General features: G+C 42.2%; 1 protein-coding gene across 9 annotated transcripts in view; it reads left to right on the top strand.

Annotated features, from left to right (window-relative positions):
* The window catches only part of OXNAD1 (oxidoreductase NAD binding domain containing 1), a 38,111-nt gene extending 26,283 nt beyond the window's left edge, over positions 1-11,828 (top strand). For 7 of the 9 annotated variants that reach the window (XM_031037868.2, XM_081826115.1, XM_031037865.2 and 4 more), the window contains 4 exons: positions 2,686-2,827; positions 9,458-9,700; positions 10,481-10,589; positions 11,248-11,828. In XM_031037868.2, the coding sequence (XP_030893728.1) occupies positions 2,686-2,827; positions 9,458-9,700; positions 10,481-10,589; positions 11,248-11,402 (649 nt within the window). In that variant the 3' untranslated portion in view covers positions 11,403-11,828. The remainder of the gene's footprint in view (positions 1-2,685; positions 2,828-9,457; positions 9,701-10,480; positions 10,590-11,247) is intronic. The other 2 variants (XM_031037869.2, XM_081826106.1) reach the window with 2 other exon arrangements.
* The last annotated feature ends 1,327 nt before the right edge of the window (positions 11,829-13,155 follow it).

Here is a 13,155-nt window from a genome sequence, read left to right as displayed (position 1 = left end):
GGGTCCATTTCTGGGCTCTCTGTTCTGTTCCACTGATCTATGTGTCTGTTTCTGTGCCATACTGTCTTGATGATGACAGCTTTGTAATAGAGCTTGAAGTCCGGAATTGTGATGCCGCCAGCTTTGCTTTTCTTTTTCAACATTTCTTTTTCAACAATTCTCTCCCATTCCTCTGGGTGACTGACCTCTTTCTATTAACATAATTTTAATGTTCATCTATGTTGTGGCATGTATCAGTACTTCATTCCATTGTGGATATACCATATTTTGTTTATACATTCATGAATTGATGAAAATTTAGATTGTTTTCACTTTTAGGCTATTATCAATAATGCTGCTATGAATATTTATGTACGTGTTTTTGAATGGACATATATTTTAATTTCTCTTGGGTATATATTTAAGAGTGGAGTTGATGGTCATATGGTAACTCTGTTTAACATTTTGAGACACTGCAAACTATTTTCCAAAGTGGCTGCGCCATTTTACATTCCCACCAGCAGCGTAGAAGGGTTCTGGTTTCTCAGGATCCTTACTAGTACTACTGTTGGTTTAATTAGCCATCAGTCCTAGTTGAGTATGAAGTGATAGCTCTTGTGATTTTGATTTGCATTTTCCTAATAACTAATGATGTTGAGCAACTTTTTACATGCTTATTTGCCATTTACATATCTTTGGAGAAATGTTTATACAAATCCTTTGCCCATATTTTGAGTTGTCTTAATTATTGAATTGTACAAGTTCTTTATATTTTCTGTATACAAATTCCTTATCAGATATTTGATTTGAAAGTATTCTCTCCCATTCTGTAGGTTACCTTTTAATGATGGTATCTTAATTTTGTTGCAGGCTAGTTTCTCCATTTTTTCTTTGACTTTTGTGTTTGGTATCCTATCTGAGTAACCATTGCCATGAAGAGTTACTCCTGTGTGAGTCTTCTAAGAGTTTATAATTTTAGCTCTTACCTTTAAGTCTGTGACCCATTTTGAGTTAATTTTTGTATATGGTGTGAGGTAGGGGTCCAACTTCGTTCTTTTTACATGTGCATATCCAGTTGTTCTGGCACAGTTCATTGAAAAGACTGTTCTTCTGCCATTGAATTGTGTTGGTACTCTTGTCAAAAATCAACTGACCACATATTTAAGAGTTTACTTCTGGACTTGCAGTTCTTTATCGTTGATTTATGTGCCTGTCCTAATGCCAGTACTACAGTGTCTTCATTACTGTAGCTTTATAGTAAGTTTTGAAATCAGAATGTGTGAGTCCTCTAAATTTGTTGGTCTTTTTCCAAATTGTTTTGATGATTCTGGGTTCCTTGAATTTCCATATTAATTTTATGATCAACTTGTCAGTTTCAGCAAAGAAACCATCTGGAGTTTTGATAGGTATTGCATTGAATCTATAGATTAATTTGGAGAGTATTGCCATCTTAATATTATTAAGTCTTTCAGTCTGTGAACATTAGGTGTCTTTTTATTTATTTAGACCTTCTTTGATTTTTCTCCATAATGTTTTGTAGCTTTCAGTATGCAAGTCTTATATACTTTTTTTGTTAAATTTATTCCCAGTTGTTTTAATCTTTTTTATGTTATTATAAATAAAATTATTTTTCTCAACTTCACATTTAGATTGTTAACTGCTGGTGTATAGAAATACAGTTGATTTTTATCAATCTTGTATTCTGCAGCATCATTTGAACTTGCTTATTAGTTCTAATATCCTTATAGTAGATTCCTTAGGATTTTCTATATACAACATCATGTCATCTACAATTTCTTCCTCTCTAATCTTGATACCTTTTATTTAATTTTCTTGCTTAATTGCCTTGGCTAGAACCTCTAGTACAATGTTAAAAAGAGGTGGTAGGAACAGACATCCTTGTCTTGTTTCTGTCTTTAGGGGAGAAACTTGTAGCTTTTCACCATTGAATGTTGGATATTTTGTAGATGTCCTTTATTAGATTGAGGAAGTTCCCAGTTATTCATAGTTAGTTGAGTATTTTTATTATGTAAGGGTCTTAAATATTGCCAAATGCCTTTTCTGCATCTATTGAGATGATACCTGGGTTTTGTCCATTATTCTACTAAGTGGTGTTTTTCATTGATTGATTTTCAGATGTTAAACCAACCTAATATTCCTGGGATTTTTGCATCTATATTCACAAGGGATATTGAACTTAGTTTCTTTTCTTGTTATATCTTTGTCTGGTTTTGGTAGCAGGGTAATACTGGCCTTATAAATGAGTTGGCAAATGTTCTTTTCTGGTTTTTGGGAAGAGTTTGTAAAAGATTAGCATTCTTTAAATCCTTGGTAAAATTCACCAGTGATGCCTATCCTTTTTTTTTTCTAGAAGTTTTGAAATTACTAAAACTATTTACTTGTTAGGGGCCTGTTCAGATTTTCTGTTTCTTCTTGAGTCCAATTTGATAATTTCTGTCTTTCTAGGAATGTATCCATTTCATTTAAGTTATCTCAATTTTTGTCATACAGTCGTTCATGGAATTCCTGTAATAATCTTTTCTATTTTTGTAAGCTTGGTGATGATGTCCCCTCTTCCATTCTTGATTTTACTAATTTTCTCTTTTCTTTTTTTTCTTAACTAGCTTAAAGTTTATCAGTTTTACTTATCTTATTGCCCACTTTTAAAATTGCTTCAACAAAAAGTTTATTTGCCTTTCTTTTTAGGATTGATTTCTTTATCCCAGGAGTCTCTGTGGTTGGTGGGTTCTCAATATGCTCCAGCCCCAGACTACTAGAACAAGAGAGAATGATAGAATTGGCAGTGAAATATGCGAACCACCCTCCTGCTCTCTGGATTCACAATCAGGTGAGCAAACCTGTTTAAACTTGGAGCTCTGGGCATCTCTGCCTACCCACAAAATTTGTGTTCAGCTCACTTAATGCACCTAAGAAACCAAGGCTTGAGTGGGAAGGGTACATGCTCACAAAGAGCTCCCCCACATCCAGAATTCAAACTCCAGAATGGTCAAAGAAGCAGAATCTTTTGATGCATTAGGGAAGACTCAAAGATATTTTGGGATCTGAAAATACCTTCTGGGTTACTAGTGTTCAGTTGAACACTACTTTAGTATTGAAACATTTTACTTTATATGTAAGTTTTTTTAAATTGGCTCTCTGTGTGTCTTATAAATGGTAAACCTATAAATCAGATTATTTTGTCGTAACTATCCTAAATAAAAGGAATTAAACTATTATTCTGTCATTTGGAAAGGAAGTGATTTCTTTTTTTTTTTTTTTAAAGATTTTATTTATTTGACAGAGAGAGAGAGCACGAGTAGGTAGACAGGTAGGGAGAGGGAGAGGGAGACGCAGGCTCCCTGCTGAGCGTGGAGCCCAATGTAGGGCTCAATCCCAGGACTCTGGGATCATGACCTGAGCCGAAGGCAGACGCTTAACCGACTGAGCCACCCGGGCGCCCCAAGGAAGTGATTTCTCATTCTATCCCGCTTGTGCCTAGAGCTGAGCACTGCTAAATCCATGGTGCCATTGCCTCTGGAGAGCTCTTCACATGGGATCCTGAGAGGGAATCCACGTTTGCAGCTAATAACTCATGTTTCACTAAGGGACTCAACACAATTCTACATAAGCTGACTGTTCATTACCTCTGAGAACTCTGATAACAAAGAATGAGCTCTGCACAAATCAGTTGTTTGTCTTCTTAGTTTTTGACCATCCCTTTTATTTCTAGAGTGCCTTCTATATTTACCAACAACTTTTATCCCATCCCAGACATTTTCTTATCTCCTTTGCCAGAAAGGAATGTACCAGTATAAATATTGTAGCTATAAACTGATTTTAAAATTTATATGGAAGGGCAAAGGGACTAGAATAGCTAAAACAGTTTCGAAGAAGAATAAAGTGGCAAGTATCACATTGCTCAAATTTAAGATTAAAATACAGCTATGGTAATCAAATTAGTGTAGTATTGGTGAAGGGATGGACACATAAATTGATGGAACAGAATAAAGAATTCAGAATTGGATCCAACACACATATGGCCATTTGATTTTTGACGACAGTGCTAAAGAAATTCAGTGGTGAAAGGATAACCTTTCCAACATATATACAGTGCTGGGACAGTTGTTTATCCATATGCAAAGAAACAACTTTGTCCTAAGTGTCCTACTTTATGTTGAAAATTCCTACAAAATAGGTTATAGATGTAAGTAGAAGACACAAAACCGTAACAATTTTAGAAGAAAACATAAGAAATATTCTGAACTTGAGGGTAGGTGTGTTAGGACATGACACCAAAAGCCAGATCCATAAAAGAGGAGATTCATATATAGGAGTTAATCAAAATTAAAAACGTTTTTCTGCAAAAGACACTGCTACAGATTCGATGAAAGGTATTTGCACGTTAGATATCCAACAAAGGATATGTAATATCCAGAATACATAAAGAACTCAAAAGTCAGCAGAAAGAAAACCAGCATAATTTAAAAATGGGCAAAAGCCTGAATAGACACTTCACTAAAAAGGATATAAGGACAGCTAGTAAGCAATGACAAGATGTTGACCATCATTAGGGAAATGCAGATTAAAACTGGATATAGGGGGTATCTCTACACACCTATTAGAATGACTAAAGTTAAAAGTTCTGACAATACCAAATGCTGGTAAGGATGTGGAGTGACTGGAACTCTCTTCTATAGCTTAGATTGCTAGCAGGAATGCGACATACTGCTGCCAATCTGGAAGACATTTTGGTAGTTTTGTATGAAATGAAACAATCATTTATCTTAAGTCCTAGTAATACTGCTCCTGGATCTTTATTCTAGAGAAACAGAAAGCTCTGTTCATATAAAAACCTGTACGTGAAACATTTATAGTGGTTCTATTCATAATTGTCAAAAACTGGAAACAACCCAAATGTCCCTCAAAAGGTGAACAGATAAACAAATTGTGATCCATTCATACAATATATTGTTATTCAGCGTAAAAATGGATGAACCATTGATGCACTCCACTTGGGTGAGTCTTAAAGGCCACATATTGAGTGAAAAAAGCCAGTCTCAAAGGTTATGTACTCTATAATCCCATTTTTGTCACACTCTGGAAGACAGAAATACAATGATGGAAAACAGATGAGTGGTTAACAGGGGTTAGGGGTAGGGAAAGGTGTGAGCATAGAGGGAAAGCAGAGGGAGGTTTTGGGGGTGATGAAACTGTTCTGTATCTTGGTTTTGGTGGTGATGGAACTGTTCTGTATCTTGGTTTTGGTGGTAGTTAGGCAGATCTGTGTGTGTGTGTTAAAATCCACAGAACTATACTTCCTCCCCCGCTCCCCCCAAAGAGTTTAACTGTAAGATAATTAAAAAAAAAAAAAGGTTTTTAAATCTATAGGGGCATAAAAAAAGTCTCTTCTAATTATGATTTCCGTGTCAAGTTGTATCTGTTCAGAATAAGGCAGCTGCTTGCCTTAGCATTTCCATTCTCAATGTATCCTGTCACATTTTTACCCTCCGACCTTCTGAGTCATTCCTTCCATGTGTCCTCAGCTGCCTCATTCCTTTTTAGATTCTCTTTGGATTTCCCACCCATTACTGTCTGTAGGCTGTATCCTGAATCTCTAAAAAATGCCGTGGGGGTGAGGCTGGCAAGGTTTCCATGTGCCCCTTGCCCAGGGTTACAGTGAGCTTGGCCATCTCGGCTCCGAGTGCCATGAGTTCCCTCCCGTTATCTGCCTCCCACGTGACCTGACCTGGTCCTGCTCCACAGCTCCCTGCTTGGTTTCATGCCTCATTGGCATTTCAATGAAGGAACTTACTCTTAGAGGCTGTAGAAAATCTCCAAGTGGCATTGCTTGAATGCACATTTTAATTGTAGTGCCGGCTCCACTCTGCCCGGTGGGAGTTGCAAACAGCCTTTATGAAGTCAGATTTGTCTTGGAACCATTCTCAGGTGGCTGTTTTCCTCCTGAGGGGTTTGTCTTATTAAGCTATTAGAGTGGACAATGGAGGCACGTGAGTGTCTGGGTGGCAGCAGGCTGCTCTGTTGGGACATGGGATAAAGTGCCATAAATGTCTTCCTTTATTTTATCTGCTTTGGCTCAGGCTCCTGGCAGGGTAAAGGGTTCTAGACAGCTATTGTGTGCTGGGCTCCAGCTGCTGTGGAAAAGTTGTTTATTTCACAAGTAGAAAATCTGTACCCAAAACATGGCCGCGTAATCGAAGGTAATGTCCTTTTACTCACTTCCGTATTATAGGGTACAGTACTTGGAGTGTTGTGTTCATGCTACCCTGGCAGCTTTTATTGATCAGTAAAAGACAAAGATGGCTTTTCATTCTTTCCAGATGCTAGCAAATAAGAAGATAGATCTATTTAAGATTATTTTGTCACTAAGGAGATGGTAGGCACATTTTTTTTTCTTTCTTTCTCTTTTTGCCAACTTCAGGGTTTTGAAAATACTCTGTCTCAAAAACAGTAAGTACCCTAAAGGCTTTGTTGTAATTATTAATTCTGCTAAAGATGACCGTTGGAGAAAATGATTTCTCTCTCATTTCTTAGTCTCTTTTACTCTTTGATTCTTAGTGATAAAGAGAGAGGTGTACAGGCAAGCAAGATGGGGAGGGAAGGGGCAGAGAGATTCAGTCTTTTGGCATCATTAGGCAGAACTTCTCATACCATAGCTTCTGTTTCTGAGACTTGAAAAGGAAGGGCATTTTAAAGCACTTTGGTGGCCAGTGTAGTAAGTCCTAGATTGTACTTATTCCTAACAGAATGCTCCCTTGCTGCTCATTTCTTTTGTCGAAAATAAAAACCCACTTCTCATCCTTCGTGTAAAAATGGCCTACCTATTTAAAATTGTTTAGTTTAGATGTTTTTCTTTTCCCTCAGAGAAAGGATTTCCTTCATTTGATAGTTCTTTACCAGAAAGGACCTCTTTTGTGAATGAAACTAATTATTGTTTTTTCTTACATTTCTCTGAGACTAACTCTTCTTTAAGATTTAACTTCTTTAAGTTGTAAAGCCCCAAATTAAATTCATGTCAAAAAGTACTTAACTGGGGGCGCCTGGGTGGCTCAGTCGGCTAAGCGTCTGCCTTCGGCTCAGGTCATGATCCCGGGGTCCTGGGATCGAGCCCCGCATCGGGCTCCCTGCACAGTGGAGACCTCTTTCTCCCTCTCTCTCTGCTGCTCTCCCTGCTTGTGCTCTCTCTCTTAAATAAATACATAAAATCTTAAAAAAAAATTTAAAAAAATAAGTACTTAACGGCCTACCTGCCATGCAGGGCTCCAAGGAGTGAATGTTGAGGATTTGGTCTTTAAAAAGCACATGATAACTTATTGCTTCTTAGGAGGGAGTTCATTTTGTTGATTTACATCAGGAACATGTAATGGAGCCAACTTTTGCTCTTCATATAAATTTCTTTAGTTCTGGGTTGCCTTTTAGTGGCAGGGAAGAAAGGAGCAGGCACCCCAGCACTTTTTCTTCCCTGGCAGCTTCAGTGACTAAAACCCCCTCCTGTAATAGAGCTAGATGGCAGCAGCCCAGCAGGGAATTCTTCCCCGCCGGGTGTCCCGTGATGGCCGCCATAGCCCTGTGAGGTGAGCAGGACAGGTGTTGGTACCCACTTAACAGATGCGGCAGCAGAGGCTCAGAGAAATGAAGGAACTTGATGGATTTCATAGGCTGTGATTAAAATTCAGTCTTCTGACTCCTACATCAGTACATTTTATCCAAGCTAGAGGTCTCAACCCTATCAGATCCGCTGCCCTCTTTCTAGAACCCTCCTGAAATGAAATTCAAAGTTAATGTAATCAACATATGAAAGATTTTTTTTTTTTTTTGTGACATAATTCTCTAAATGTAATGCCAAGGAGAAATTAAAAAAAAAAGGGGGGGGATTCCTAGTCACAGACTGTGTATTTCACTAGATCAGTGGTTGGGCAGATCTTAACTAGAAGAGAGAATTAAGTAGTCAGACGGCTGTTCCTCAGCGTAGAATCAGCATGAGTACACCGTCTACAGGTGCAGATGGTGTTGCCTGTTGCCTGGTGACGGGAGAACCACACGTGCATGTTACCAACTGGGATGTGGCTGGCCAGAACAGTGAGCATACTTGGTAATGTTCTGGATACAATAGAGTACAGTCTACACGATGGGTACATTCTGGAACATTCGGACTCCACTAGATCCGTCCGTACACAGTGCTTTGGGTTTTTTGTAAATGAGTTAGGATCTAGTCTCAGATCATTACAAACCAGTTTTCACCTCCATGTATGTCCCATGGGCCATTCAGAAGTTTCTGCAGGGCAATCCTGTGCTGCTAAACTGGCTGAGTACAAAAAGTCGTGATTTGCAGCATTTGCTGATTTCTGTGTTGCAGATACTCTCTCAGTGGCTGAATTCAAACTACCAGTAGGAAGTGGTTCACGTGGCGCCTGGGTGGCTCAGTCGGTTAAGCGGCTGCCTTCGGCTCAAGTCATGATCCCAGGGTCCTGGGATCGAGCCCCGCATCGGGCTCCCTGCTCAGTGGGGGAGCCTGCCTCTCCCTCTCCCTCTGCTTGCTGCTCCCCCTGCTTGTGCTGTCAAATAAATAAATAAAATCTTTAAAAAAAAACCAAACAAACCTGGTTCACGAAATTCCTCAAAATTTAACCATCAGCTGAGTGGGAGCCAGCTCCCGGGCACTGCTAACTGCACAAGACATCTAGCTAGCATCTCTGGTCCTGCCCTCTAAATGCCAGTTGGGTTTTCCAAACCATCGTGACAATAAAAAAGTATGACCACGTGTTTCCAAAACACCTCCTTTTGGGGTCTCTATCACCCTCATGGAGAACCAGTGCATTCAGCTCTGATGGTCGTTCGGGTCTAAGTGACCTCACCCACTAGGTGCTTTGCTGGGTCGGGGGTGTGGCAGTCGCCCCCCGGTGAGTGAAGCCTCTGTGCCTGTTCTTGCTGCTCCGGGGAGAAGCGCACAGCACCGACCAGCACTGCGGGGCCGGCCTCAAGCCTGCGCAGCAGAGCTGTGGCTGTGCCCTGCTGGTGGCCCGGAGGGGGCCCCCCGGTACCCAGAGTGTTCTCTGACGAGCCCAGGGCAGCCGCAGCGTAATGACACCTGCCCCAGCCTGCCTGTCTCAGCTCCATGGCTTCGAGCAGAAAAGGAAACTCACGCTTCAGAGCTGTGCCCTGAGTCCAGTGCCTGTTGCGCAGCCCGGCTCATCACCTAAGAAGTGAGCAAGTGGCAAAACGACTGAAGGGAGTCCCCCTCTCCTGGGTTCTGGAGCGGCTAGGCGGTACAGGTCACAAAGGCAGAGCAGCGAATGGCCTGTGTGATGGGCGAGTGGGACAAGTGGGAGCCGGCTGTGAAAACAGTTCTCAGCACGGATAAAAATGCAGGAGGCAGAGGCAGTCCGTTTTCTTGAAGAAGAGCGGTAGGTGTAAGGCCTATGCCCCAAAGGACTCACGGATCTTTTCTTTCCTGCCGTAGTGTACACTTGACTCTGAAGTGGCCGTGAGAGTGGGTGGAGAGTTCTTCTTTGACCCGCAGCCTGCAGATGCCTCTAGAAACCTCGTGCTGATTGCAGGAGGGGTCGGAATTAACCCCCTGCTCTCCATCCTGCGGCACACGGCCGACCTCCACAGAGAACGGGCCCACAGAGGGAGCGGCTACGAGATGGGGACGACAAAGCTGTTCTACAGTGCCCAGAATACCAGTGAGCTCCTGTTTAAGGTAGGGGAGAGACGGACGCTTGCTAGCGTGCCGTGAGCAAACTCGTGGCGGAGTGGGAGTCGTCTCCGGAACGTTCTTCCGTTACTCTGTCTTCTCTACGAGAGTTCGTTGCAACAGAAGGCTTGATGTTAATCATGTTCAGATGGGGAATTAACCACCACTTCTTAGGACAGAAAAACAGCTTGTGTTGAGGGGCTCCCGGTGAAGTGACAGGACGGGCCAGGACGGGTTTGGTGGGCCTGAATCTGGAGGCCGATGAACAGAAAGGTGGCCACAGCCCCGAGCATCTGCGGAGTCAGGAGACCTACAGGTTATATAACAGAGGAGGTGAGGCGCGTGGAGTTCGGCCCCTGCCGGGTGACGGAAACCCCCCTCGGCTGCATCTGTTGAAAGGAAGTACACTTGACAGGAGAAGGCTTTCACTCTGGATTGCCTTGCAGCTGCAGGGATGAACAAAAGAACAGAAACAGTTAAAAGACACAACTGTGGTCAGTGAAACTGCTGCTTAATTGCCACTGCTTGAGAAAAAGGGAAAAGAAAAAACTCCCGGAGAGTTAGTAATATGCTTGTTAGCATATTCAGATTTCAATTAAAGCCAACTAGCCCTCTGTGCTGTGAATGCTCCGGCCTGCGAGGCTGCAAACAATACGTCTCTTAAGTAGAGAGGAAGAGAGTGGCAGACGTGTGCAGACTGGGAGTCGGGGTTCAGCGGCAGAGGCTGTGCACATCTGTTTTGATTTTTTAAAGTTGTAGTGTGACCAAATACGTTTGACATTCCAGAAAAATATCCTCGATTTAGTAAATGAATTTCCTGAGAAGATTGCGTGCAGTTTGCATGTTACGAAACAGACAGCCCAAATCAGTGCAGAACTCAAGCCATACGTCACGGGTGAGTCCCCCGGGGATATTTTGACTATGTCCACGCAGCTGTTTGGTGGCACAGACCGCTGGTGGATGGTAGTTGCTTTCCTGGGATGTCACTACCTGGGGAACTGGGAGGTGATTCACCATGGAAAAATGAGAGATTTGGTTGGATTTCCTTATTATATACGGGGTTCTTACTGCCCATGTTAAAAATTTATTTTCCACATATTTTAAGGGGACCTTTGTGTCATCACTGTAGTATACATCCAAAGATTTTATGTTCCAGCCTCGACTGAATTGATGCCGTTTGCCATTAATGGTCATTTGAATTACCCGTGGTTTCCCCTGCTTGGAAAGATTTTTTTCACCAGTTTATTTACTTTGCTGAAGCCAGTTCTGAATCTCTGCCAGAGATCAGGAAGCTAACTGGCCCTGTCTGAAGAGTGCATGATGGTTAGCTCCCCACTTTGCTCACCGTAAGCTTAGGGAACCTGGTGATGCATTCTCTGCCTGGGTCTGGCGTCTGGTGCTGCCACCAGGAGCCATTGTGTGAACGAGTCCACACTAGATGCCCTGAGCTTGGGTTACTGGAAATAAACCCCGTTGCTGAGTTGTAGTTAGTCCTTCCTCATTTCAGTACAGGCGTGTCTGGCTTATTTGGTGTTTATTCTGTTTTTTGGTAGAAGGAAGAATAACGGAGAAGGAGATAAGAGATCATATTTCACAAGAGACTTTGTTCTATATTTGTGGCCCACCTCCAATGACAGACTTTTTCTCCAAGCAACTGGAAAACAGCCACGTTCCCAAAGAACACATTTGCTTTGAGAAGTGGTGGTAGGGAGCGGGCAAAGATAGAAAAGAGAAAGCTGTGAAATCTACCCAGGACAGCAACAGAGCTATGATTTGTGGCACGACAAATTTACCTCTGCTCAGCTTTTTTTTTTTTTTTTTTTTAAGGCTGAACTAAGTGACCAGCTGGAGCATAAAAGAAAAACCAGCTGACAGACTTAGATGATAAATTTTTTACAAAGACTTCATTGATTCAATTATTTTTTACTTTATTGATTTTCTTTTATTAATAACTGATTATCTCATGATATATCTTGAATTGGTCAATATAGGTTTTCTTTCCTCTTAGGGAAAAAAGAGACATAGACTTAAATTTAATCATATAAGAATGCTGTTTTGTGTGTAAAATGTAAGCTATCTTCATTTGATAGCAACCTTTATATCTTATGCTCAATAAACTTATAATTTAAACATGGTCCTAATCATTTTACTTTGAAAATTCTTTATATTTAATGCCTTCATTCACCTCCCTGTAGCCCGAAGCCTTGCTTCTTCAGACCATCATACGTGGGTTTGGAAATGGAAGATTATGAGGAAAACTGCTTTAGGGAATTGAGTGTCTGGCATGTTTGCTTAATGTTAATGAATGTCCTAAGTGTGTTATCCTGACTAATTGTTAGTTTCTTCTCAAACGAAACCCTTCCTGTGCTCTGTGTTTTGGCCGCCTGCCTTCACACTCTCTGTAGGCGGCGGCTCCTTGTTTGGGACAAAGGCCCTGGTGACTGCTGCATTGCATGTCGGATCTGCCTTCAATGACTAGGCTGGCTGGCTCTAAAAATGTGGTGAGGATTGATTAGGGGGTACAGAGCCACTTCCAAATCCTGTCTTTCAGTCTTTTATTTCGTTTCTTTGCCAGAGTTCTTCTTGGCACCAGCAGGTCTTCGACACGTACTTGTTGAATGACTGAAAGAAAGCAACTGACATGCAACTCCTTGCTAAGCCCAGGGTTTGGGAGGCAGTCCCCAGGATGGGTAGAGACAATGGTGGAGCCTCATCCCAAGGCTGCTCTAATGAAACTGCTAGAAAGCAGACTGCTGTTCTTGCCTTCCTTTAGATTTTTAGAAAATCCAAAAGGAGTGCATAGGTTGAGGCCAGGCCATTCTGTGACACACAGTGTCGGGCCCAAGGCTACCAGCTTGGAGAACACTGTGAGGGTAAAGGGAGTCTGGGAAGAAGGAAAGATCAGTTCTGGAGACACAGGAGCCCCAGTTGGGATTCTGTTCCTGAGCTGTTGGGAAAAGACAGCTTGCACCTTGTCATCTCTGTGGCTGCAGGCCTCACGGTGTGAGGACTTTGGAGCTTAAACACAGCATTGATTTATGGGGACTGATGATGGCTGGCACCAGGATTTTAGCCTCTGCCCCATTTTGAATTTTGTCAAGTTTTAAGCAAAGATCATTTGTCAACCGTTTCAATCCCAGATTCGAATTCAGCAGGAGGAAGGGGCGGGGGGCGGGGGGGCTGTTGCCCTGATGGGCATTTCAAAGTTTACTCAAGGCAGAGGTCATCAGCGTTTCAGAGGTGAGGGGAATATGCGAAGCTCTGACTACTGTAAGGAGCCCTGGCTCAGCAACTGGCCCCAGAGGGCCCGGGCCCAAGGGCTGGGCTTGAGAGCTGAGTACTCAAGAGGCATGGGAGAATTAGCACCATGAGATTCAGGGGTGTGGGAGCAGCAGGGGGGTCCTTCTGCTGACTGGCAAAGGCAGCCAGCAGGGAAGGGGACACAAGGTACAGAGCAAGTG

This window comes from Leptonychotes weddellii, chromosome 1 (genome assembly GCF_054177405.1).
Source record: "Leptonychotes weddellii isolate Sample4059 chromosome 1, ASM5417740v2, whole genome shotgun sequence".
Lineage (NCBI taxonomy): Eukaryota > Metazoa > Chordata > Mammalia > Carnivora > Phocidae > Leptonychotes > Leptonychotes weddellii.
This window is presented reverse-complemented; position numbering and strand designations above follow the sequence as displayed.